The sequence below is a fragment of the Megascapheus bottae genome, chromosome 24 (assembly GCF_031878675.1).
Source record: "Megascapheus bottae isolate mThoBot1 chromosome 24, mThoBot2.hap1, whole genome shotgun sequence".
In the NCBI taxonomy this organism is placed as follows: domain Eukaryota; kingdom Metazoa; phylum Chordata; class Mammalia; order Rodentia; family Geomyidae; genus Megascapheus; species Megascapheus bottae.
In genome coordinates this window covers 12,949,359-12,975,048 of record NC_143532.1, presented here as the reverse complement: position 1 = coordinate 12,975,048, position 25,690 = coordinate 12,949,359, and the positions used below count along the sequence as shown (strand labels likewise).

Sequence of the window (25,690 nt, the reverse complement as noted above, 5' to 3'; positions counted from 1 at the left end):
AGAGGTACTAGAACTATACCCAAGAGCCACTACTGCCTGACCCAATTGTTTTCAGTTGCATCAAGATTATATACAGTTTGGAAAAAATAATAGCTCAATCGTACTAATTGAATAATTTCTATTTTGTAGTTACTGTGATAAATACCCTGAGAATCAACGGTACTATTTCTTTTATTGAGAAGTGCGTTTTACAAATGCACACACCACTTTTTTTTCAAGGGATGAGAATTGGGTATTTTAATAATAGACTGTGGAGGAAATCAAACAAAAATAATGTGCAATTATGTCTGGGAGGTGACTAAGAAGTGGAGAAAATCCTAGAACATGGTTGAAGGCTAAAAAATAGGGCGGCTTAACTTTGAGAGCAGGTGCTCCTTTATGATCTTAGCTATTTGACAAAGAACCTGTCTTATGTCCAGTACAGTCTTCTGAATTCCTGGTGCTCAGTGCTTCAGGTCCAGCAGAGGAGTGGAGCTCAGGCAGCAATCACCACTTTTGATTATTATTACGTAATTTGAGACAAAAGTATCACCATTTCCTGCTGAGGCTGACTTTAAACCATGATCCTCAGAAATCAGCCTCCTGACAAGCAAGGATTACAGAGAACCCTGGCACCCTGCTTCTCTCCCTCATGCTTTCTCTCTGTCTCTCTATATAACTCTCTCTGTCTCTGTCTGTCTGTCTGTCTCTCTCTCTCTCTCTCTGTGTGTCTGTCTCGATCTCTCTCTATCCTTGCTCTGTTTCCTTATCTTTGTGCAGATCCCTGTGTATCTGCAAGTGTGCATCAACTATCACAGTATAGAAATATTGCTAAAACACTTCCTTTCCCTAGTTCTTGTGGATGCCAGGGTATCTGATTGATGGTGCAGGAAGTGGCAGGGCACGTGGGCACCTTCAGCCTTTCATATCACATCCCTGATATTAAAATGAAGCATTGTGATTTTCAGTTAAAATAAAGGAACTTGTTATTGGCCCTGAATTTTAAGAACCAAGAGTGTCAGGCCCCAACCCAGGTGCTAATTAAGTTACAAACACGAAGGTCAAAGAGCTCTTAGGTCTGAGTAGCCAAATGTCCTTATCTTAGGGTTCTAGATTAGTACCTGGATTTACCAGTACTTCAGGCTCACCTTTTCTTCCTGTCTGGCTGAATACATTTGGCTGACACCAGACCATCACCTTGAACAAATACCCTCTCCTCTTCAGCTGTGACCCAGTTTGCATAATATCTCACTATTGGTTAATTATGATCAATCCCCTTTAGAACATAGAGGTGAATCCATGGGCCAGTGGTCTGTACCTATCACTCAAGAAACTGAGATCTGAGGAATGCAGTTTTAAACCAGACGTGGTAGGAAAAGCCAAGAGATTCTTATCTCTAGTTAAACAGCAAAAAGCAAGAAATGAAGCTGTATCTGCAGTGGAAAAAGTTAAGGGATAATTATCAGGCCCTGAGTTTGAGTCCAGGTACCAATGAACACACATAGACACACATGGATACAGAACCCAGAGGCAGAGGTACCATATTAGTTAGTATATCATTTTTGATAATAGATTACACTAGCATTCTCACACTACAAAAATCCTAGCTTGTAACCAGGAGGGAATCTTTAAGCTTTGGCTGGAGGCTCTGCAATGAAGGTGTGCAGATGGTGATCTGACTCTTTGTTTATTGTCCAAACTGTTTGTGAGTCTAACAAGAGCATCTTCTCAGGTCTGGGAAGAAGAGTCTGGGACCATGTCCTGGGCCATAGTTCATTAGACTGGACACCTTGAGTGCACAACAGACTCTGTAGCTGGAATGGAGGCCAGAGAAACTTTAGCTTATTCATGCCAGGGGAAATGAGCCCTCCAGGAAGGGTCGCAAGAAGGAAAGCCTTCGGTGCCATACTGGAGGGTATCAACAGTATTGTGTACCAGATGAAGAATCATAGCTGGTTCTCAAAGGTATTAAAGACCATGTGAGGCTGAGCCTGGTGCCATTTCTCTGGGAAATGAGTCTGGACTGCATCTCCTAGGATCTCATTGCATCGGAACAGGATTCTGAGTTTCACGAATTCCGGCTTACAGACCTGTCTCCCAGATTACCGCAGATGCAGAGACCGCTGTTTCCTCACAGGGCTACAACCAACAACTTCCCTTTAATAGTTTTTTAAGTGGGTAAATGGTCATTCACTTGATTTCAGCCACCATTGTAACCATAGATCGTGTGGGATGAATAGGGAAATAGGTACTAAAAAATGCCACAGTGCCAAGAGGGGTCGCTACTACACTGTTGGTGGGAGTGTAACCTCATTCAACCACTCTGGAAAGCAGTATGGCAATTCCTCAAAAGACTAAACTTAGAGTGCCCTTCTGACCCAAATTCCACTCCTCGGCATTTACCCAAATGTCCAGAAACAAGGCAAAAACAAAACTTCTAGCAGTATGATATTCATTGCAGCACTATTTACCATAGCTGAAACAGGAAACCAGCCCAGATGCCCCTCAGTAGATAAATAGATCATGAATGTGTGGTACTTATACACAATAGAATTCTATGCTGCCATAGAAACAATGACATCACCCCATTCATAGGGAAAAGGAAAGACTTGCAAAAAATCATACTAAGTTAGGTAAATCTGACGTAAAGAAGCAAAGGATCCTTGGTGTCCCTCACTTTTAATAATTAGTACACCTCTAGGATTCTCCTAGTAGGGGATTACAATAACTCAAAAGCTATGTACATATGGTCCTACAGAATGAGATTGACAAAATAAACTTTAGGTTAGGGAAACAAGAGGTTAACCTCTGTGACTATTGTTCTTAATGTACTATATGAAGGTATTTCTTTTCTTTTTTTTCCACTTACAGTTAATCTCATGTGTTACTGTATCTGACTTTGTTACCTGGTATTCTGAATATACTTGTAATTATTTATTTGAAATAGGGAAGGAAAGGGGGAAAGCAAGATGACTGAGAGGGAAAGAATGGAGGGAAAGGGGGACAAAAACACAAGAAGGGTTATCAGGTTTCAAGAAATAATGTACCTACTACCTAATGAATGTACTGCAACCCCTGTATACATTATCCCAACAATAAAATAAAATGCCACAGTGACTAGTATGGCTTAAAGCGATCAACCGTTCCTAAATGAAAGAGGTTCGTGAGGAATCTCAGACCATAACTCTAATGCATGAGGAATGTTGAGGGGGAATTGGCAATCCATGAGCAATGAGTTCAAGGAAGAATTTCAAAATGAACACAGTGATAGCTCCCTGTGCTCAAGTGCTCACCTTTGCAGCACAAGAGGAGGGGCCATTGTCCATCTGAGAGATCCTGAGCCAGATTCTCTGCAGATCAGCCCTGACCAGGGAAAGTTCCTGGTATCTCAAGGGTTGCAGAAGCCACACAGCGCCTCTTGAGGAGGACAAAGTGAAAGTAGAAGGGGAAGAGCTCACACTCCAAGTGCTGGCCAATGATTTTCTGTGACGTTTGTCCTGTCAGTGATCCTCTCCAGCAGAAACAACCTTTCCCAGCCTCTCCTCTGTACCTCCTACTCCTTGTCAGTTTCAACTCGTGGCTGGGCAAGGTCAAAGTGAATCCTGTCTGTTTGTTGAGTTGCATTGTTCTGCATAGAAGCACAGAAACAATCCTCGGAGCCAGCCATGCCACTACACCGACTTCCTGCCTGGTTGACTGCAGTGGTCTGGGTTTTCCTGATTCTCCCAATCCAGATCCAGGGTAAGACTCCAGCAGGGGCCTGGTAGGGGGAAGGCACCAGAGGGACATCTGCCACATTGTGTACTGCAGAGCTTGAGCTTGGGGCACAGAAGCAGGGGAAGGTAGACATGAAAGATGATACAGTGGGAAACTTGTGCTAATGAAGCCTCCACTAAATGTTCACAGAAATGGTCATATACCTCAGAGAGGGTCATAAATGTCTGTAAACACAGGGATGTGAGCCCAGCAGGAAAGAATCAGAGGTGCATTGACATGTGCTGGGCAAAGTCAGGGATTCTAGATAGTTCCCTTCTATGTGTGTTGTTGCAGCTGTAACTGTAATTGCTACTGAATCTGCCCATGTAATTGTCATTCATGCTTTCTCCTGTTTCTCAGTGGGTGCCCTTCCTCATCAGAGAAGCATCTTGGCATGGCCCAGTAGGCACTGGCATAGGTTTCTGGTCCCAAAAGACTTATAACTCCCCCAAACACAGCATCAACTTGAACTGAGGTGGCCCTGTGATTCTTCCACTTATATGTTAACTCTGGGGAAAGGGTTGGCTTGGCTTCTAGGGCAAACATGTAAGTTTCCTGCGCCTGCCACAACCCCCCCCCCCCAGGCCCTTATCTGGAGCTGGTACCAACAGAGAATTATATGCAAAGGTGAATGTGCAACCTTTGATCCCCACACCCTAGAACAAGCTCCCCTTCCCTTTCCTATCTAATCTGCTCAAGGGACCTGGGTCCACCTCACCCCTACCAGAATCCCTCTTTACCTGCTCTTGATCAAGCTCTGGCTAGTGATTCTGAAGCACTGAGTCTAACACTCTAAATGCCTAGAATAGGAGGAAAAGATGTACAAATCCTGATATTCAGAAGACCTAGGGCTGAAATCTTCTCATACAAGGTTCACTTTATTCCACTGCCTGCTTCAGCTTCCTCGTTCTTCATCTTGACAGGCTGGGAGCAACATGCAGGTAGCTGGTCTCTAACAGGAACCTCTGAGCAATGTTTGTCCTTCGCTGTAACAACTATGAAGCATAAGTGTTCTATGGCCACAGAGAGATTCAGAGTCAGAGTTCCCATCTAGCCAAACCTCTTGCATAGACATCATAGATCTCAGTAGTATGTCCTTGGACTTGGAGGGATATTGATAAATTGCGATCTATGGTGTCCAATTATTTTTCCCATCCAACCTTGTCTTTGGCCATAGAACTGTACCTGAATCTTGCTGATTCACAAACAGCTCCTGTACAGTGGTTAGAAGCAGGAAAGTTACTTTTCTTATAGAAACGTTTCTTTTAGGAACTTCTCTTACGTAGTTACTTCTCTTAGAGGAAGTCAATGATATGTCCCATCTCCATGTCTGTGATAATGTGTGAATTTCTAAAACATGAAGAAGATACTGGGGGGGGAGGGTTCTAATGGAGGTAGAATTAGTACTGATGACTAAATTGTTAGAGACTGAGGAGGTGACTTGATGTCTCAAAACTCCCAAAGGAATGGAAATTTGTGGACTAGCAAATAGGAGCATGCACAGAAGAATTCTTTGTCTTAAGCTATGGAAAATAACTCAGTGAATGAACGAGGAATTTACTTAAACAATGATCACTGTACAAGCCAGGTTGATGTGACCCATAAGATATTTCCATCAGCTTCCCCTCCTCATGACAACCCAGCTAGACCAGGGATTTCAAGATGTGATCACACGTGTATCATCCTTTCCTTGAAGTCCTCATTGCTTCTTGGCATTTCACATACCTCCATTGTTAGTTCCTCCTGGACTGGAAATGTTCACTCCAATCCCTAGAGTCATGCTAGGATCTTGTAGAACCTGTGCATTTGCTGGAAATATGCGTATTGTCCTATCACTTAGGACCCAATCTTGGAAGCTCCTAGGGCTTAATGGTGGTATCAAGTCCCAAAGAACCTCAGGGAGTTTGCCTAAGAGGAAGGTCCTGGTCACATCAGTGAAAACCACGCTGTGGAAACACAGTCATGCAGGCAGAAAGTATGTGAAGCCATTGAACCTGCAGATCTGAAGACCTGGCCAGGCTGAGCTGTGGGTGGCATAGAGTCCACAGGAGCCACAGTGTGAATGGCAGCTGATGGGGGCAGATCAACCCTGATGTGCCTCTCTCCACCCACAGGCCAGGACCCGGCCAGCCCCATCAGGACCACACACACGGGGCAGGTGCGGGGCAGCCTCGTCCATCTGAAGGACCTCGATGTCGGGGTCCACACCTTCCTGGGAATTCCCTTTGCCAAGCCACCTGTAGGACCACTGCGGTTTGCCCCTCCGGAGCCCCCTGAGCCTTGGAGTGGTGTGAGGGATGGCACCTCCTACCCACCCATGTAAGTTCCTGCGTGGTGAGGGCCTCTGTGGTTTGTAGGGCACACTGGCCTGTGCGGAGTGTTTCTCCCATGTAAACCCCACAGTCCATTTCCTTCTGAATTGGAAAATTGCCCATGTAGATTTTTCCAATGCATTTGCCAGGCTCATTGCTCTGTCACAGCATCCAAACAGTGTTGGTACCTGGTGCTAGAGCACAGAGATATACTTGTGCCATAACTTGGATCTTGCCAATTGTTCCGTGCCAAGTGGAGAGGCATCCTTGGGAAATATTCTCCATGGCTAAAAGGGCCTAACAGTGCTCTTGGTGAAGCAGCAGATCCCATGGATCCCTGAAGAGGGCTTCTGCTTAGAGAAGGCCAAGCTCCACAGTCACTGTGTCAACTCAAGGGCCTAAGTGCCACTGGCTAAGTCTCTGTGCTTCCAGTTTTAGACATGTTAGCAGGAATATGGCTCTCTTTGGTATATTTGGGTTTCAGAAACCTCCCAGTTCCTTATGTGTAACTGACCTTCATTCATTCCTTCGTACTACACTGGTATGGTGGCAACAACCCTGTCCAGACTTTTGTTGGCACAGAGAGAAGGTCTAAATGTGTATCCCTGCAGCCAATACTTCTGTAATACTCTATGAATCAAGCTTTCCAAGCCTTAGGTGAAGAGAAATTCAATGATACCTTTAACAGGAAGGCTTTCTTTAGGTCAGAATTCCATCCTACCTTGAGAGGGAAATCCTCACCCATCCAAAGCCTGTGACCTGCATGTTGGTTGGAGGAAACATGAGAGAAAACTCATTATAAACAAGGCACCAGTGTAGCATCAGTTCACAGTGTCTGGAACAAATCTAGCCAAGGGCAGTGTTGTGAACATAAACCAGAACCCGAATAATTGTCTACTAATGTAACCAGGTGTCTCCAAAACTTTGATATGATGAATATGGCAAAGATGTTCAATCTAAGTGTACCTCGATTTTCCATGTCTGAAGACTGCCTTTATCTCAACATCTACTCACCTGCCAGTGCCCAGGAGGGCTCTAACCTGCCTGTGAGTGTCAAGACTGGGTGGGCCTTGGTACGAGGACATTGCTTCCACAAGAGCATTAGTGGAGGGAAGAACACTCTGGGGTCTGAGACAATGAGGAACCTAATGGGAAGTTTCATTGTCAGGTTCCAAATATCACTTGGTCAGGGAGGCCGACTCAGCTCTGGGATAAGGGGATAAGCAGTCCTTACTGCTTCCAGATGCCAGATTCTTTAATCAAGCAGGAACTCACTCTACCAACTTGACCCCAAAACATTTTCTGAAGAATTAAAGTGTTGAACTATGAGCTCTTCCATGTTGTGGGGTATCTATTGAGCCAATGCCAGTATGTGGTCGTTTTGACTCGTGATACAGTGAGACAATCAGGGAAATGGCCGGTTAATTCCACTTTAGATAGGCAAGAGAGTATGGGCAACAAAACTTCAGCGTTGATCCATTAATTCAGATTTGGATTCCTGGAGAGGACCTCAAGGATAGGGCCAGTTCTGGAGGTCCTGAGGGAGTTCTTTCTCTTTTGGCAACTGCCCATGGCCAAGGCCATGGACACTGTAATGGGCAAAGAGTTAGGACTGGGGCTGAATGAGAAGCAATGCCAGCTGTCTTGACTTCCCCAGGTGATGGTGTGGATCCATGGTGGTGCACTGGTTGCAGGTTTGGCTTCCGTAACTGATGGGTCCAGGCTGGCAGCCACTGAGGATGTGGTGGTGGTTGCTATCCAGTATCGCCTGGGAGTACCTGGCTACTTTAGGTGAGCCTGGGATTGAGCTGGACAGTGAGGGCCAAGCACAGCAGAGATAGACTTGTGACCCTTCTCTCTGCCACTTCTCAGCACCGGAGACCAGCATGCTACTGGAAATTGGGGCTACCTGGACCAAGTGGCTGCCCTGCGCTGGGTTCAACAGAACATCGCCCACTTTGGAGGAAACCCCAACCGAGTCACCATTTTTGGGGTATCTGCAGGTGGCACAAGTGTGTCCTCACATGTTGTGTCACCCATGTCCCAAGGGCTCTTCCATGGTGCCATCATGGAGAGTGGGGTGGCCCTGCTGCCAGATCTCATCTCCAGCTCCTCTGAAGCAGTCTCCTCCGTGAGTGCCCTCAGCCATATTACTCCATCCCCCTAAGAGCCTTGGGTTCACTCTGCTTGCTTGGGACAAAAGGACCATGGAGGTCACTGTGAACTACTTTAAAATTGCTGAGCGTGCAAGAAGAGAACTCACTCCTCTCAACCTCACAGAGGATAAGTGTGGGTTGTGACTAGTAAGGCTGCACCTAGATTGTGTGCTGTGGACATGACCATGTAAACAGGGAGGATGAACCCTCCAGCCAAGGTCCCTGATCACCACCAAACTGGGAGCAATTTACACCTTTAGCAATCCATACTCCATACCTGAAGAGATTTGGAGTAATTTGTCTCAATCTCATTTGGGGCAAACCTCTCTTGCTACTTGGATGGCTGGGGCAAACCCTGCTTGATTTCTTTCCAGATGGTGGTCAACCTGTCTGGCTGTGAGCTGATGGATTCAGAGGCCTTGGTGAACTGCCTGAGAGGCAAGAGTGAAGAGGAAATGCTGGCTATTACCAAGGTCAGGCTGAATGCTGTGGTGGGGGTGAGGCAAAGGAAGACACGATGTGAATCATCACTGGTTCTTGTGGTCCTAGATAAAAATTAAAACTAAGGGAAACTAACCTAACTTTAAATTTCTTTTGGATGTCTAAGTAATAGAATGCTGGGAAGAATTGGGGTGGGGAGGAAGCATCATGAGGACATTAGAAAATGTGCAGTAGGTGATCTCCAATCCTGATCACACATGTCTCCTCAGACCTTCAAGGTCATCACTGCTGTGGTGGACGGGGTTTTCCTACCCAGACACCCCATGGAGCTGCTGGCCTCGGCTGACTTCCACCCTGTCCCAAGCATCATTGGTGTCAACACTGATGAGTATGGCTGGATCATCCCTCTGGTGAGACTTAGTTCTAACTCCCTGGCTGTGTGGGAAGCTCATCTGTTATATGTGTGGATGGCAGGGGATATTTGGTGGACAGGGAATGACATCTTCATGACCCCACCACTCCAAACTTAGAAACTGTCTCCCAATCTCTCAGATATGGGAAATGCTGGACACCATCAAGGGAATAAATAGAACGACCTTGCCAGCTGTTATGCAGAACTCAGTAGGACTCATGGTAAGAATCTGAACATCTACCCCAATGGATTGGGCTCCTCAAGGCCCTTGTTCTTGTTGTAGCTTCCAGGAATATAATATGATATCCGTGTGTGCTAGTGGTGGGGTTACACCAGAGCTTGACTCTTCCCAAAGTAATGTCCCACCCCAGCGCCCATGTCCCCACCCCAAGGCTGCCTCCTCCCTGCCACTGCCCTGCCTGCCTAGCCTGACTCTCTCTCATCCTCTGGGGACAGAACCTGCCTGCTGAGTGTGCTGACCTGCTGATGCAAGAGTACATGGGGGACACTGAGGACCCCCACACCCTCCAAGCCCAGTTCCAGGACATGATGGGGGACTTCATGTTCGTGGTGCCTGCACTGCAAGTTGCACACTTTCAGCGTGAGTGCGTCTGTAGCTGAGGTCTGACTGCAGAGGCAGCTCAGAGCTGTGCAGCCCAGGGCAGCTCTGTGAGGTCCAAGTCCCACCCTTGTCTCTGTCCAGGCCCCATTGCCAGGCACTTGATGTCCCACAGGTCAATAATTCTCATGGCTCCTGGAAGACACAGGCATCGCTGACACTTTAAAGAAGTTACTTAGTCAGTAATTACTCCTGTGCCCCAACAATAGGAAACCCAAGCCAACATTTACCCTAAGCTTATTTTGATATTAGGGTCACAAGCAAGTTGGCAGTAACATACATTTCTCACCCAAGACAGTGAATGAATCATTGACTGTCATGATCCCCTCTGCTCTTTCCAAGGCCTCTTCCCTCCCGAGGCTTCTCACTTACAGTTCAGTTTCCAGCCAACTTCAACCAAACTACCATATCTTCAAAGATGAGGAAGGACAACTGCAACTGAGGGTCACTATGTCATAGTTTTCTTCACCTCCAGGTTCCCATGCCCCTGTCTACTTCTATGAGTTCCAACATCCTTATGGATTTAAAGACTTCAGGCCCCGGCACGTGAGAGCCGACCATGGTGATGAGGTTGCCTTTGTCTTCGGGTCTTCCTTTTGTGACAGCCCTCGTGAGTCTTCTGCAATTCTATAAGCCTGAATGGGACACTGGAGGTTAGCTGTGGGATGATTCTCCTCATGGTCTAAAGGAAGAAACTAAAGGTCAGAGAGAGGACAGGATCAATGTGAAAACTCTTACCTCTCAAAAAGCTGTAGGTGATGAGAATCTGAGCCTTTCCCAAACATCCTGTGCTTTCACCACCTGTCCCCATCTGCAGTAAGGTGTCAGACATGGGTACAGAGTGCCTGATTGGAAGTTATGAATGTCACTAAATGAGTCCCAGAACTGAGGGTGGCAATGTCCTCTCATGCAGGAATACACACAGATGAATTCAGCTAGGGGTTGGAATGAGTAAGAGAAATTTGTGCCATGGGAGTGCCTGATACTGGGTGAGGCAGGGGAAAAGATCAGACCTGGTGTGGAGGATCAGATTACAATTGAATGGAGGGTGGAGAGCAGAAGGAGGCACCATGAAATGTTATCCATGACTTAGAGTCTTTTCTCTCTCCTCCTTTCAGCTGGCTTTTCTGAGGAGGAGGAGCTTCTGAGCAGGAGGATGATGAAGTACTGGGCCAACTTTGCCAGGAATGGGTGAGATCAGACACCTAAGCCTCCTCCCCAGAATCGGGTCCACCTAGGGATCCCCTTGTGGCATCTCATGAGCACACTCCACCCTCAATTACATGACAGCTCTCCCTCAACCCCAGGACTCACTCACACACACAGAGTGCATGGGAGGTGCAAGTCATTCTCTCTTGCCCCAGAGACCTGAAAGGTGGACCACAGTTCTGTGGAGTCGTCAACACTCACCTCTGTGAGGTGGCTCTGAACCACATAGAACAGACATCACTGAGAGAGCCTTGTTGTCCTATGACAGAAAAGTTTCCCTCATTCCCCCACTCCTGATGCTGTGGGCTGCCTGCCATGACCCTCAGGAGGTGATTGGGTGCAAACTCCCAAGGCCTGAGCATGACCCTTGTCCACCCTGCTGGGAGGGTGTGTCCACAGGAACCCCAACAGCGAGGACCTGCTGCACTGGCCCATGTTTGACCAGAATGAGCACTACCTACAGCTGGACATCCATCCTGCCGTGGGCCAGGGCCTGAAGGCCTCCAGGCTGAAGTTCTGGACCAAGACCCTTCCCCAGAAGATGCAGGAGCTCAAAGGGGCTAAGGAGAAGCACCTGGAGCTGTAATTGTCTATGTCAGGAGGAGTGGGCCTAAATGCATGTCGGATCAGCTTGAGTTGCCCGTTCATGCTCAGTGAAATAGGAATTGATTTAATCACTCATTCACCAAGCCATTCACACCCTTGGTTATCCAATCAGCCAGCTAGGTGGTACATGTTAGTAACTGCATGCTTGGTGTTCATGACCAACTTGCCTGAGCATCTCTTTGAGACCCCCTCAACAAATGCCCTATAGCAATGAATCTGGATGTGCCCTGATGATGCTTTCTGTCTTGAACACCCCACTGGACACCCTTCCTTCCTTGCTCAAATCATCTCCCAGCCTCTGTCTGCTCCAAGTCTCCAGCCCCTCTTCCAATGAAGGAGACTTTTTGGACATGCTATCACTAGAAATAGGTTAAAATCCCAAGTTGACCCTTCAGGAAGCCATACTTTTTTCTCTAACTTCTAAGTATCCAACAACTAAGCCAACTCAATTTTGTTGTTGTTTTTGTGGCTCATGGGGCTTGAACTCTGGTCCTGAGAACAATCCGTCAGCTGTTCAACTCAAAGCTACTGCCTTATCCCTTGAGCCACAGCCCCACTTCTTGTTTTCTAGTGTTTAAGTGGAGTTAAGAATCTCCTGGTATTTAGTGCCCATGATGTCCTTGAATCGCAATCCTCACATCTCAATCTCTTGAGTAGCTAGAATTACAGGCATGTGCCATGATGCCTGCTAGCCAACTTCATTTATAAGAGTCTTGAAGACATATACACACACACACACACACACACACACACACACACACACACCTACTCACAAGCCCACAAAGAACTTTGTTATGGATTAATTTGTATGCAATTAAATGCACCACATCCACTCCTATGTCATGTCTTAAAATATTTCTTTCATCTAAAGATCTTACTTCATATTCTTTCCAGTTAATTACATCCTTTTACTCAGCCTTTTGGAAGGACCCAATTGAGTTGTTTGTTTTTCATCCTCTTACTGAGGTTTGAACTCACAGCTTTGTTTTCTCACTTGGCTTTTTCTGTGTATCTTGAGCCATCCTCCATTTCTGACTTTCTGCTGGTTGATTAGACATAAGAGTATCACAATCTTTTCTACCTGAGCTGGCTTTGAACCTCAACTTTCAGATCTCAGCATCTTGAGGTACTAGAACTATACCCAAGCACCACTACTGCCTGACCCAATTGTTTTTAGTTGCTATCAATATTATATACAGTTTGGAAGAAAATAATAGCTCAATCGTACTAATTGAATAATATCTATTTTGTGGTTACTGTGATTAATACCCTGAGAATCATCGATACTGTTTCTTATATTGAGAAGTGCCTTTTATGACTGCACACACCACTTTTTTTTCAAGGGATGAGAATTGGGTATTTTAATAATAGACTCTGGAGGAAATCAAACAAAAATAATGAGCAATATGGGATGTGACCAAGAATTGGAGAAAATTCTACAACATGGTTGAAGGTAAAATTAGGGCAACTTAACTTTGAGAGCAGGCGCTCCTTTTTGAACTTAGCTATTTGACAAAGAACCTGTCCTATGTCCAGTACAGTCTTCTGAATTCCTGCTGCTCAGTGCTTCAGGTCCAGCAGAGGAGTTGAACTCAGGCAGCACACACCACTTTTGATTATTATTACATAATTGGAGAAAAAAGTATCACCACTTTCCTGCCAAGGCTGACTTTGTATCAAGATCCTCAGAAATCAGCCTCCTGAAAAGCTAGGATTACAGAGAACCCTGGCACCCCACTTGTGTCCCCGATGCTTTCTCTCTGTCTTTCTATATGACTGCAACTCTCTGTCTTTCTTTCTGTCTGTCTCTCTCCCTGTCTCTTGCAATTTCTCTCTACCCTTGCTCTGTTTCCTTGACTTTATCCATATCCCTGTGTATATGCAAGTGTCCATCAACTATCACAATACAGAAATGATTCTAAAACACTTTCTTTCCCTAGTTCTTGTGGATGCCAGGGTATCTGATTGATGGTGCAGGAAGTGGCAGGGCATGTGGGGACCTTCAGCCTTTCATATCACATCCCTGATATTAAAATGAAGCATTGTGATTTTCAGTTAAAATAAAGGAACTTGTTATTGGCCCTGAATTTTAAGGACCAAGAGTGTCAGGCCCCAACCCAGGTGCTAATTAAGTTACGAACACAAAGGTCAAAGAGCTCTTAGGTCTGAGTAGCCCAATGTCCTTATCTTAGGGTTCTAGATTAGTACCTGGATTTACCAGTACTTCAGGCTCACCTTTTCTTCCTGTCTGGCTGAATGCATTTGGCTGACACCAGACCATCACCTTGAACAAATACCCTCTCCTCTTCAGCTGTGACCCAGTTTGCATAATATCTCACTATTGGTTAATTATGATCAATCCCCTTTAGAACATAAGGGTGAATCCATGGGCCAGTGGTCTGTACCTATCACTCAAGAAACTGAGATCTGAGGAATGCAGTTTTAAACCAGACGTGGTAGGAAAAGCCAAGAGATTCTTATCTCTAGTTAAACAGCAAAACGCAAGAATGGGGACCATGACATGTGAAAGGGTATCAATGTGTGGGAATTAAGGCACCGTTTATCTGGCAAATATCATGTAACCCTTCTATTAATTACAATAAAAAATATATTTAAAAAACGTGTATCTGCAGTGGAAAACGTTAAGGGGGAGTTATCAGGCCCTGAGTTTGAGTCCAGGTACCAATGAACACATACAGACACACATGGACACAGAACCCAGAGGCAGAGGTACCCTATTAGTTACTTTATCATATTCCCATACTGGATCACACTAGCATTCTCACTAACCAACTAAAAAATCCTAGCTTGTAACCAGGAGGGAATCTTTAAGCTTTGGTTGGAGGCTCTGCAATAAACATTTGCAGATGGTAATCTGTCTCTTTGTTTATTGTCCAAACTGTTTGTGAGTCAAACAAGAGAATCTGCTCAGGTCTGGGAAGAAGAGTCTGGGAACATGTCCTGGGCCATATTTCATTAGACTGGAGACCTTGAGTGCACAACAGACTTTGTGGCTGGAATGGAGGTCAGAGAAACTTTAGTTTATTCATGCCAGGGGAAATGAGCCCTCCAGGAAAGGTCACAAGAAGGAAAGCCTGTGGTGCCACGCTGGAGGGTATCAACAATATTGTGTACCAAATGAAGAATCATAGCTGGTTCTCAAAGGTATTAAAGACCATTTGAGGCTGAGCCTGGTGCCATTTCTCTGGGAAGTCAGTCTGGACTGCATATCCTAGCATCTCATTGCATCGGAACAGGATTTTATGAGTTTCACAAACTCTGACTTACAGATTACCACAGGTACAGAGACCCTTGTTTCCTCAGTGCTGCAACCAACAAATTCTCTTTAATAGTTTTTTTAAGTGGGTAAATGGTCATTCATTTCATTTCAGCCAGCATTGTAACCATAGATTGTGTGGGGTGAATAGGGAAATTGGTACTGAAAAAATTCTACAGTGCCAGGAGGGATCGTACTACACTGTTGGTGGGAGTGTAAACTCATTCAACCACTCTGGAAAGCAGTATGACAATTCCTCAAAAGACTAAACTTAGAGTCCCCATATGACCCAGCAATTCCACTCCCCCACATTTACCCAAATGTCCAGAAACAAGACCATACTAAAACTTCTAGCAGTATGATATTCCTTGCAGCAGTATTTACCATAGCTGAGATATGAAACCAACCCAGACGGCCCTCAGTACATGAATGGATTTTCTACTTACATTTAATCTCATGTGGTTACTGTATCTGACTTTGTTACCTGGTATACGGTATAATATACACACACACACACACACACACACACACACACACACACATACACACACACATACACACACACGGAATTGTTTATTTGAAAAAGAGAACGGAAGGGGGAAAGCAAGAAGACTGGGAGAGGGAGAAGAGAGAGGAAGGGGGACAAAAAAACATGAGAAGGGGTATCAAGTTTCTAGAAATAATGTAACTGCTACCTGATAAATATAACGACACCCCTCTTTTCATTATCCCAACAATAAAATAAAATGCCACAGTGACTAGTATAGCTTAAAGGGATCAACCATTTCTAAATGAAAGAGGTTCATGAGGAATCTCAGACCATAACTCTAAGGGATGAGGAATCTTGAGGGGAATTGATAATCCATGAGCAATGAGTTCAAGGAGGAATTTCAAAATGAGCACAGTGATAGCTCCCTGTGCTCAAGTGGCTCAGCTTTGCCCCATGGGACGAGGGGCCATTGTCCATCCTGAGCCTGATTCTCTGCAGACCAGCTCTGACATTCCCCTCAGGGAGAGTTCCTGGTACCTCAAGGGTTGCAGAAGCCACACAGCGCCTCTTGAGGAGGACAAAGTGAAAGTAGAAGGGGAAGAACTCACACCCAAAGTGCTGGCCAATGATTTTCTGTGACGTCTGTCCTGTCAGTGATCCTGTCTAGCCAAAACAACCATTCCCAGCCTCTCCTCTGTGCCTCCTACTGCTTGTCAGGTTCAGGTCATGGCTGGGCAAGGTCAAAGTTAATCCTTTCTATTTGATGAGTTACAGTGTGCTGCATAGAGGCACAGAAACAGTCCTGGGAGCAGCCATGTCACTCCACCGACTTCCTGCCTGGTTGACTGCAGTGGTCTGTGGGTTCCTGATTCTCCCAATCCACATCCAGGGTAAGACACCAGCTGGGGCCTGGTGGGGGGAAGGCACCAGAAGGAAATCTGCCACATTGTGTACCGCAGAGTTTGAGCTGTGGAACAGAAGCAGAGGCAGGTAGACATAACAGATGATATGGTGGGGATGGTGCTATTGAAGCCTCCAGTAAATGCTCACAGAGGTGATCATATACCTCAGAGAGGGTCATAGATGTCTGAGAACAGAGGGCTGTGAGCACAATAGGAAAGAATCACAGGTACATTGACATGTGCAGGGCAGAGTCAGGAATTCTAGATAGTTCCCTCCTCTGTGAGTTCTTGCAGCTGTAGCTGTAGCTTCTACTGAATCTGCTCACGAAATGGTCATTTATACTTTCTTCTGCTTCTCATTGGGGCCCCTTCCTCATCAGAAAACCATCTTGGCATAGCCCAATAGGTCCTGGTGTAGGTTTCTGGCCGTGGAAGACTTATAACTCCCTGAAACACAACATCAAGTTGAATTGGGATGCCCCTGCGATGCTTCCACTTATATGTTAACTCTGGGGAAAGGGTTGGCTTGGCTTCTAGAGCAAATGGTTAAGTTCCTTGTGCCTGCCACAACCCCCCCCCCAGGCACTTATCTGGAGCTGATGCCAACAGAGAATTATATGGAAAAGTGAATGTGGAACCTTCGATCCCCTCATCCCAGAACAAGCTCCCCTTCCCTCTCCTATCTAATTGGCTCGAAGGACTTGGGCCAACCTCACTCCTATCAGAATCCCTCTTTACTTGCTCTTGATCAAGCTCTGGCTAGAGAATCTCAAGCATTGAATTCAACATTCCAAATGCTTAGAACAGGAGTAGTGGGTATACAAATCCCGATATTCAGAAAACCCACCGTTGAAATCTTCTGATTCAAGGTTCACTTATTTCCACTGCCTGGTTCAGCTTCCTCATCCCTCGTCTTGACAGGCTTGGAGCAACATGCAGGTAGCTGGTCTCTAACAGGAACCTATGAGCCATGTTTATCCTTCACTGAAACAACTATGAAGCAGAAGTGGCTGTGGCCACAGTGAGGTACAGAGTCAGAGTTCCCATCTAGCCAAACCTATTGCATAGACATCATAGAGCTCAGTATTTTGTCCTTGGACTTGGAGGGATATTGATAAATTGCTATCTATGATATTGCTTTATGTTTGCCATCCCATCTTGTCTATGGCCATAGAACTGTACCTGAATCTTGCTGATTCACAAATAGCTTCTGTACAGTGGTTAGGGACAGGAGACTTACTTTCCTTATAGCAATATTTCTTTTAGGAACTTCTCTTACATAGTTACTTCTCGTATACGAAGTTTATTACACCTCCCATCTTCATGTCTGTAATAAGGCCTAAATTTCTAAACATGAAGATGATAGTGGGGATGGAGGGTTCTAATGGAGGTAGAATTAGTACTGATGACTAAATTGCCAGAGACTGAGGACCTAACTTGGTGTCTCAAAACACCCAAAGGAATAGAAATTTGGGGACTATCAAATATGAGCAGGAACAGAAGAATACTCTGTCTTAAGCTATGGGAAATAACTCAGTGAATGAAAATAGCATACAATTAAACAATGATCACTGTACAAGCTAGGTTGATGTGACCAATTAGACATTTCCATCAGCTTCCCCTCCTCATGAAAACACAGCTAGACCAGGGGTTTCCAGGTGTGATCACACATGTATCATCCTTTCTTGAAGTCCTCATTGATTCTTGGCATTTTACATACCTCCATTGTTAGTTCCCCCTGGACTGGAAATGTTCACTCCAATCCCTAGAGTCCTACTTGGGACTTGAAAAACTGTGCATTTTCTGGAAATACGCTTGTTGTCCTATCACCTAGGACCCAATCTTGGAAGCTCCTAGGGCTTAATGAAGGTATCAAGTCCCAAAGAACCTCAGGGAGTTTGCCTGATAGGAAGGTGCTGGTCACATCAATGAAAACCATAGTGAGAAAACAGTCATAGAGGCAGAAAGTATGTGAAGCCATTGAAGCTGCAGATCTGAAGACCTGGCCAGGCTGAGCTGTGGGTGGCATAGAGTCAACAGGAGCCACAGTGTGAATGGCAGCTGATGGGGCAGATCAACCCTGATGTGCCTCTCTCCACCCACAGGCCAGGACCCAGCCAGCCCCATCAGGACCACACACACGGGGCAGGTGCGGGGCAGCCTCGTCCATCTGAAGGACCTCGATGTCGGGGTCCACACCTTCCTGGGAATTCCCTTTGCCAAGCCACCTGTAGGACCACTGCGGTTTGCCCCTCCAGAGCCCCCTGAGCCTTGGAGTGGTGTGAGGGATGGCACCTCCCACCCAGCCATGTAAGTTCCTGCGTGGTGAGGGCCTCTGTGGTTTGTAGGGTACACTGGCCCATGCGGAAAGTTTCTCCCATGTAAACCCCACAGTCTATTTCCTTCTGAATTGGAAAATTGCCCATGTAGATTTTTCCAATGCATTTGCCAGGCTCATTGCTCTGTCACAGCATCGAACAGTGTTGGTACCTGGTGCTAGAGCACAGAGATATACTTATAACTTGGATCTTGCCAATTGTTCTGTACCAAGTGGAGAGGCATCCTTGGGAAATATTCTCCATGGCTACAAGGGCCTAACAGTGCTCTTGGTCCAGCAGCAGATCCTATGGATCCCTGAAGAGGGCTTCTGCTTAGAGAAGGCCAAGCTCCACAGTCACTGTGTCAACTCAAGGGCCTAAGTGCCACTGGCTAAGTCTCTGTGCTTCCAATTGTAGACATGTTAGCAGGAATATGGCTCTCTTTGGTATATTTGGGTTTCAGAAACATCCCAGTACCTTATGTGTAACTGACCTTCGTTCATTCGTACTACATTGGTATGGTGGCAAAAACCTGTCCAGAATTTTGTTGGCACAGAGAGAAGGTCTAAATGAGTATCCTTGCAGCCAATACTTCTGTAATACTCTATGAATCAAGCTTTCACAGACTTAGTTGAAGATTCCCTTAACAGGGAGGAATTTTGTGGGTCAAATTCCATCCTACATTGAGAGGGAAACAGATCCTCACCCATCCAAAGCCTGTGACCTGCATGTTGGTTGAGGGAACATGAAAAAAAACTTATTATAAACAAGGCACCAGTGTAGCATCAGTTCACAGTTTCTGGAACAAATCTAGCCAAGGTCAGACTTGTGACCATGAACCAGCCGGGGAATAATCGTCTCCTAATGTAACCAGGTGTCTCCAAAACACGGATATGATGAATATGCTGAAGATGTTGAATCTAAGTATACCTCACTTTTCCATGTCTGAAGACTGCCTCTATCTCAACATCTACTCACCTGCCAGTGCCCAGGAGGGCTCTAACCTGCCTGTGAGTGTCAAGACTGGGTGGGCCTTGGTAGGAGGACATTGCTTCCACAAGAGCGTTAGTGGAGGGAAGAACACTCTGGGGTCTGAGACAATGAGGAACCTAATGGGAAGTTTCATTGTCAGGTTCCAAATATCACTTGCTCAGGGAGGGCGACTCAGCTCTGGGATAAGGGGATAAGCAGTCCTTACTGCTTCCAGATGCCAGATTCTTTAATCAAGCAGGAACTCACTCTACCAACTTGATCCCAAAACATTTTCTGAAGACTTAAAGTGTTGAACTATGAGCTCTTCCAAGTTGTGGGATATCTATTGAGCCAGTGCCAGTATGTGATGGTTTTCACTCATAATACAGTGAGATAATCCAGGAATTGGCCTTTTAATCCACTTTACATGGGATATGGGCAAGAGAGTAAGGGCAACAAAACTTCAGCAGAGATACATTAATTCAGATTTGGATTCCTGGAGAGGACCTCAAGGATAGGGCCAGTTCTGGAGGTCCTGAGGGAGTTATTTCTCTTTTGGCAACTGCCAACAGCCAAGGCCATGGCACTGTAATGGGCAAAGAGTTAGGACTGGGGCTGAATGAGAAGCAATGCCAGCTGTCTTGACTTCCCCAGGTGATGGTGTGGATCCATGGTGGTGCACTGGTTGTAGGTTTGGCTTCCGTAACTGATGGGTCCAGGCTGGCAGCCACTGAGGATGTGGTGGTGGTTGCTATCCAGTATCGCCTGGGAGTACCTGGCTACTTCAGGTGAGCCTGGGAGTGAGCTGGACAGTGAGGGCCAAGCACAACAGAGATAGACTTGTGACCCTTCTCTCTGCCACTTCTCAGCACCGGAGACCAGCATGCTACTGGAAATTGGGGCTACCTGGACCAAGTGGCTGCCCTGCGCTGGGTTCAACAGAACATCGCCCACTTTGGGGGAAACCCCAACCGAGTCACCATTTTTGGCGGGTCAGCAGGTGGCACAAGTGTGTCCTCACATGTGGTGTCACCCATGTCCCAAGGGCTCTTCCATGGTGCCATCATGGAGAGTGGGGTGGCCCTGCTGCCAGATCTCATCTCCAGCTCCTCTGAAGCAGTCTCCTCAGTGAGTGCCCTCAAGCCATATTACTCCATCCCCCTAAGAGCCTTGGGTTCACTCTGCTTGCTTGGATCAAAAGGACCATGGGAGTCACCTGGGAAGTTCTTTAAAGTTGTTGAGGATGCAGGGGGAGAACACACTCCTCTCAACCTCACACAGAATAAGTGTGGGTTGTGACTAGTAAGGCTGCACCTAGATTGTGTGCTGTGGACATGACCATGTAAACAGGGAGGATGAACCCTCCAGCTAAGGTCCCTGAGCACCACCAAACTGGGAGCAATTTATACCTTTAACAATCTGTACTTGATTCCTGAAGGGATTTGGAATAACCTCTCTTGCTACTTGGATGGCTGGGGCAAACCCTGCCTGATTTCCTTCCAGCTGGTAGTCAACCTGTCTGGCTGTGAGCTGATGGATTCAGAGGCGTTGGTGAATTGCCTGAGAGACAAGAGTGAAGAGGAAATGCTGGCTATTACCAAGGTCAGGCAGGATGCTGTCGTGGGGGTGAAGCCTGAGGAACGTAAGAGGCAAAGGAAGACACGATGTGAATCATCAGTCCCAATTCTCTGAACCAATGAATCTATTCTTGTGGTCCTGGATAGAAAATGAAAACTAAGGGAGATTAACCAAACTTTTAGGAGTTTTGGGGGGGATGTCTATGGAATAGAATACTGGGAAGAACTGGGATGGGGTTGAAGCAACAGGAGGACATTAGAAACTGTGTAGGAGGTGATCTCCAATCCTGATCACGCATGCCTCCTCAGACCTTCAAGATCATCCCTGCTGTGGTGGATGGGGTTTTCCTACCCAGACACCCCATGGAGCTGCTGGCCTCGGCTGACTTCCACCCTGTCCCGAGCATCATTGGTGTCAACACTGATGAGTATGGCTGTGTCATCCCCATGGTGAGACTTAGTTCTAACTCATTGGTTGTGTGGGGAGTTCATTTGTTATGTGTGTGGATGACAGGGGATATTTGGTGGACAGGGAATGACATCTTCATGACCCCACCACTCCAAACTTAGAAACTCTCCCAACCTCTCAGATATGGGGAATGCTGGACACCATCAAGGGAATAAATAGGACGACCTTGCCAGCTGTTATGCGGAACTCAGTAGGACTCATGGTAAGGATGTGAACATGTACCCCAATGGATGGGGCTCCTCAAGGCCCTTGTTCTCGTAGTAGCCCCTAGAATAAAGTGTGATATCCATGTGTGCTAGTGACGCAGTTACACCAGAGCTTGACCCTTCCCAGATTAATGTCCCACCCTAGCACCCATGTCCCCACCCCAAGGCTGCCTCCTCCCTGCCACTGCCCTACCTGCCTAGCCTGACTCTCTCTCATCCTCTGGGGACAGAACCTGCCTGCGGAGTGTGCTGACCTGCTGATGCAAGAGTACATGGGGGACACTGAAGACCCCCACACCCTCCAAGCCCAGTTCCAGGACATGATGGGGGACTTCATGTTCGTGGTGCCTGCACTGCAAGTTGCACAGTTTCAGCGTGAGTGCGTCTGTAGCTGAGGTCTGACTGCAGCAGGCAGCTCAGAGCTGTGCAGCCCAGGGCAGGTCTGTGAGGTCCAAGTCCCACCCTTGTCTCTGTCCAGGCCCCATTGCCGGGCACTTGATGTCCCACAGGTCAGTAATTCTCATGGCTCCTGGCACTCACTGGCACTTTAAAGAAGTTACTTAGTCAGTAATTACTCCTGTACCCCAACAATAGGAAACCCAAGCTAACATTTACCCTACGTATTTTTTATATTGGGGTCACAAGGAAGTTGGCAGTAATAAACATGTCTCACCCGAGAAGTCAGTGAATGAATCATTGACTGTCATGATCCCCTTTGGTCTTTGCAAGGCCTCTTCCCTCCTGAGGCTTCTCACTTACACTACAGTTTCCAGCCAACTTCAACCTAGCTATCTTATCACCAAAGATGAGGAAGGACAACTACAACTGAGGGTCACCATGTCATAGACTTTCTTCACCTCCAGGTTCCCATGCCCCTGTCTACTTCTATGAGTTCCAACATCCTTATGGATTTAAAGACTTGAGGCCCCCACATGTGAGAGCCGACCATGGTGATGAGATTAGCTTTGTCTTTGGATCTTTCATTTGTGGCAGCTCTGGTGAGTCTCCTGTATTTCCATAAGTCTGAATGGGACACTGGAGGTTAGCTGTGGGATGATTCTCCTCATGGTCTAGAGGAAGAAACTGAAGGTCAGAGAGAGGACAGGATCAATGGGCAAACTCTTACCTCTCAAAAAGCTGCAGGTGATGAGAATCTGAGCCTTTCCCAAGCATCCTGTGCTCCCACCACCTGTCCCCACCTGCAGTATGGTGTCAGACATGGGTACACAGTGCCTAATTGGAAGTTACGAATGTCACTAAATGAGTCCCAGAACTGAGGGTAGCAATGTCCTCTCATGCAGGAATACACACAGGTGAATTCAGCTAGGGGCTGGGATGAGTAAGGGAAGCTTGAGCCATGGGAGTGCCTGATACTGGGTGGGGCAGAGGAAAAGATCAGACCTGGTGTGGAGGATCAGATTACAATTGAATGGAGAGTGGAGAGCAGAAGGTGTTACCATAGAATGTTCAAGATATGGAGTCTTGTTTTCTCCGCTCCTTGCAGCTGGCTTTTCTGAGGAGGAGGAGCTTCTGAGCAGGAGGATGATGAAGTACTGGGCCAACTTTGCCCGGAATGGGTGAGATCAGACCCCTAAGCCTCCTCCCCAGAATCGGGTCCACCTAGGGACCTCCTTGTGACATCACATGAGCACACTCCACCCTCAATTACATGACAGCTGCTCCACAAAGCCCAGGACTCACTCACTCATAGAGTGCATGGGAGGTACAAGTCACTGTCTCTTGCCCCAGACTCCTGAAAGGGGACCACAGTTCTTTGGAGGTGTCAGCCCTCACCTCTGTGAGTTAGCTCTGAACAAGCTAGAGCAGACACTACAGGGAGGGCCCTGTTGTGCTATTTCAGAAAACTCCCTCATTTCCCCACTCCTGATCTTGTGGGTTGCCTGCCATGACCCTCGGGAGGTGATTGGGTGCAGGATCCCAAGCCTGAGAATGACCCTTGTCCACCCTGCTGGGAGGGTGTGTTTACAGAAACCCCAACAGCGAGGACCTGCTGCACTGGCCCATGTTTGACCAGAATGAGCACTACCTACAGCTGGACATCCATCCTGCCGTGGGCCAGGGCCTGAAGGCCTCCAGGCTGAAGTTCTGGACCAAGACCCTTCCCCAGAAGATGCAGGAGCTCAAAGGGGCTAAGGAGAAGCACCTGGAGCTGTAGTGCTCTATGTCAGGAGGAGTGGGCCTAAATGCATGTCGGGTCAGCATAAAGCACCCGTACATGCTCAGTGATATAGGAATTGACGGAATCACCCATTCACTAAGCCATTTACCCCTTGGTTATGCAATCAGCCAGCTAGGTGGTACATGTTAGTAACTCCCTGCTTGGTGTTCATGACCCACTTGCCTGGGCATCTCTTTCAGACCCCTTAACAAATGCCCTATAGCAATGAATCTGCATGAGTCCTGATGATGCTTTCTGTCCTGAACACCCCACTGGACCTGGGCCCTTCCTTCCTTGCTCATCTCATCTCCCAGCCTCTCTCTGCTCCAAGTCTCCACCCCTCTTCCAATGAAGGAGATTTTTGGGACATGCTATCGCTAGAAGTAGGTTAAAATCCCAAGTTGACCCTTCAGTAAGCCCCACTTTTTTCTCTAAGTACCCAACAATTACACCAAGTTAATTTCTTTGTTGTTGTTGTAGGTTGTTCTGGGTCATGCGGTTGAGCTCTGGGCCTTAGCACTGTCCCTGAGCTCTACAGCTCAAGGCTACTGCCCTTGCCCTTGAGCCACAGCACCACTTCTTGTTTTCTAATGTTTAATTGGAGATAACTATCACCTGATATTTAGTGCGCATGTCTTTGAATCGCAATCCTCACATCTCAATCTCTTGAGTAGCTAGAATTACAGGCATGTGCCATGATGCCTGGCCAGCCAACTTAATTTATAAGAGTCTTGAAGACACACACACACACACACACACACACACACACACACACACACACATACACACACACACACACACACACGCCCACAAAGAACTTTGTTATGGATTAATTTGTATGCAATTAAATGCTCCCAAATCCCCTCCCATATCGTGTCTTAAAATGTTTCCTTCATCCAAAGATCTTACTTTATATTCTGTTCAATTAATTACATCCTTTCACTCAGCTTTTTGGAAGCACCCAATTGAGTTGTTTGTTTTTCATCCTCTTAATGAGATTTGAACTTACAGCTTTGTTTTCTCACTTGGCTTTTTCTGTGTATCTTGAGCCACCCTCCATTTCTGACTTTCTGCTGGTTGATTAGACATAAGAGTATCACAATCTTTTCTACCTGAGCTGGCTTTGAACCTCAACTTTCAGATCTCAGCATCTTGAGGTACTAGAACTATACCCAAGAGCCACTACTGCCTGACCCAATTGTTTTTAGTTGCTATCAATATTATATACAGTTTGGAAAAAATAATAGCTCAATCGTACTAATTGAATAATTTCTATTTTGTAGTTGCTGTGATAAATACCCTAAGAATCAACGGTACTATTTCTTTTATTGAGAAGTGCGTTTTACAGATGCACACACCACTTTTTTTTCAAGGGATGAGAATTGTGTATTTTAATAATAGACTGTGGAGAAAATCAAACAAAAATAATGTGCAATTATGTCTGGGAGGTGACTAAGAAGTGGAGAAAATCCTAGAACATGGTTGAAGGCTACAAAATAGGGCGGCTTAACTTTGAGAGCAGGTGCTCCTTTATGATCTTAGCTATTTGACAAAGAACCAGTCTTATGTCAAGTACAGTCTTCTGAATTCCTCCTACTCAGTGCTTCAGGTCCAGCAGAGGAGTGGAGCTCAGACAGCAATCACCACTTTTGATTATTATTACGTAATTTGAGACAAAAGTATCACCATTTCCTGCTGAGGCTGACTTTAAACCATGATCCTCAGAAATCAGCCTCCTGACAAGCAAGGATTACAGAGAACCCTGGCACCCCGCTTCTGTCCCTCATGCTTTCTCTCTGTCTCTCTATAT

At 46.3% G+C, this 25,690-nt stretch overlaps 2 protein-coding genes across 2 annotated transcripts; both read left to right on the top strand.

Annotated features, from left to right (window-relative positions):
• Positions 1 to 3,644: 3,644 nt before the first annotated feature.
• On the top strand, positions 3,645 to 11,499 carry LOC150047014 (pyrethroid hydrolase Ces2e-like). Its single transcript, XM_090357059.1, has 12 exons — positions 3,645 to 3,720; positions 5,850 to 6,054; positions 6,958 to 7,093; positions 7,705 to 7,838; positions 7,920 to 8,178; positions 8,578 to 8,676; positions 8,914 to 9,054; positions 9,197 to 9,277; positions 9,513 to 9,657; positions 10,151 to 10,285; positions 10,794 to 10,866; positions 11,284 to 11,499. Exons 1-12 carry the CDS (start codon positions 3,645 to 3,647, stop codon positions 11,468 to 11,470), a joined length of 1,671 nt encoding a protein of 556 aa, XP_090213185.1. The 3' UTR covers positions 11,471 to 11,499.
• A 4,430-nt stretch (positions 11,500 to 15,929) lies between these two features.
• On the top strand, positions 15,930 to 24,609 carry LOC150047013 (pyrethroid hydrolase Ces2e-like). Its single transcript, XM_090357502.1, has 12 exons — positions 15,930 to 16,147; positions 18,265 to 18,469; positions 19,352 to 19,487; positions 20,104 to 20,237; positions 20,319 to 20,577; positions 20,953 to 21,051; positions 21,336 to 21,476; positions 21,617 to 21,697; positions 21,932 to 22,076; positions 22,565 to 22,699; positions 23,206 to 23,278; positions 23,691 to 24,609. The coding sequence occupies exons 1-12, from the start codon at positions 16,021 to 16,023 to the stop codon at positions 23,875 to 23,877; spliced, it is 1,722 nt and encodes a 573-aa protein (XP_090213628.1). The 5' UTR covers positions 15,930 to 16,020; the 3' UTR covers positions 23,878 to 24,609.
• The last annotated feature ends 1,081 nt before the right edge of the window (positions 24,610 to 25,690 follow it).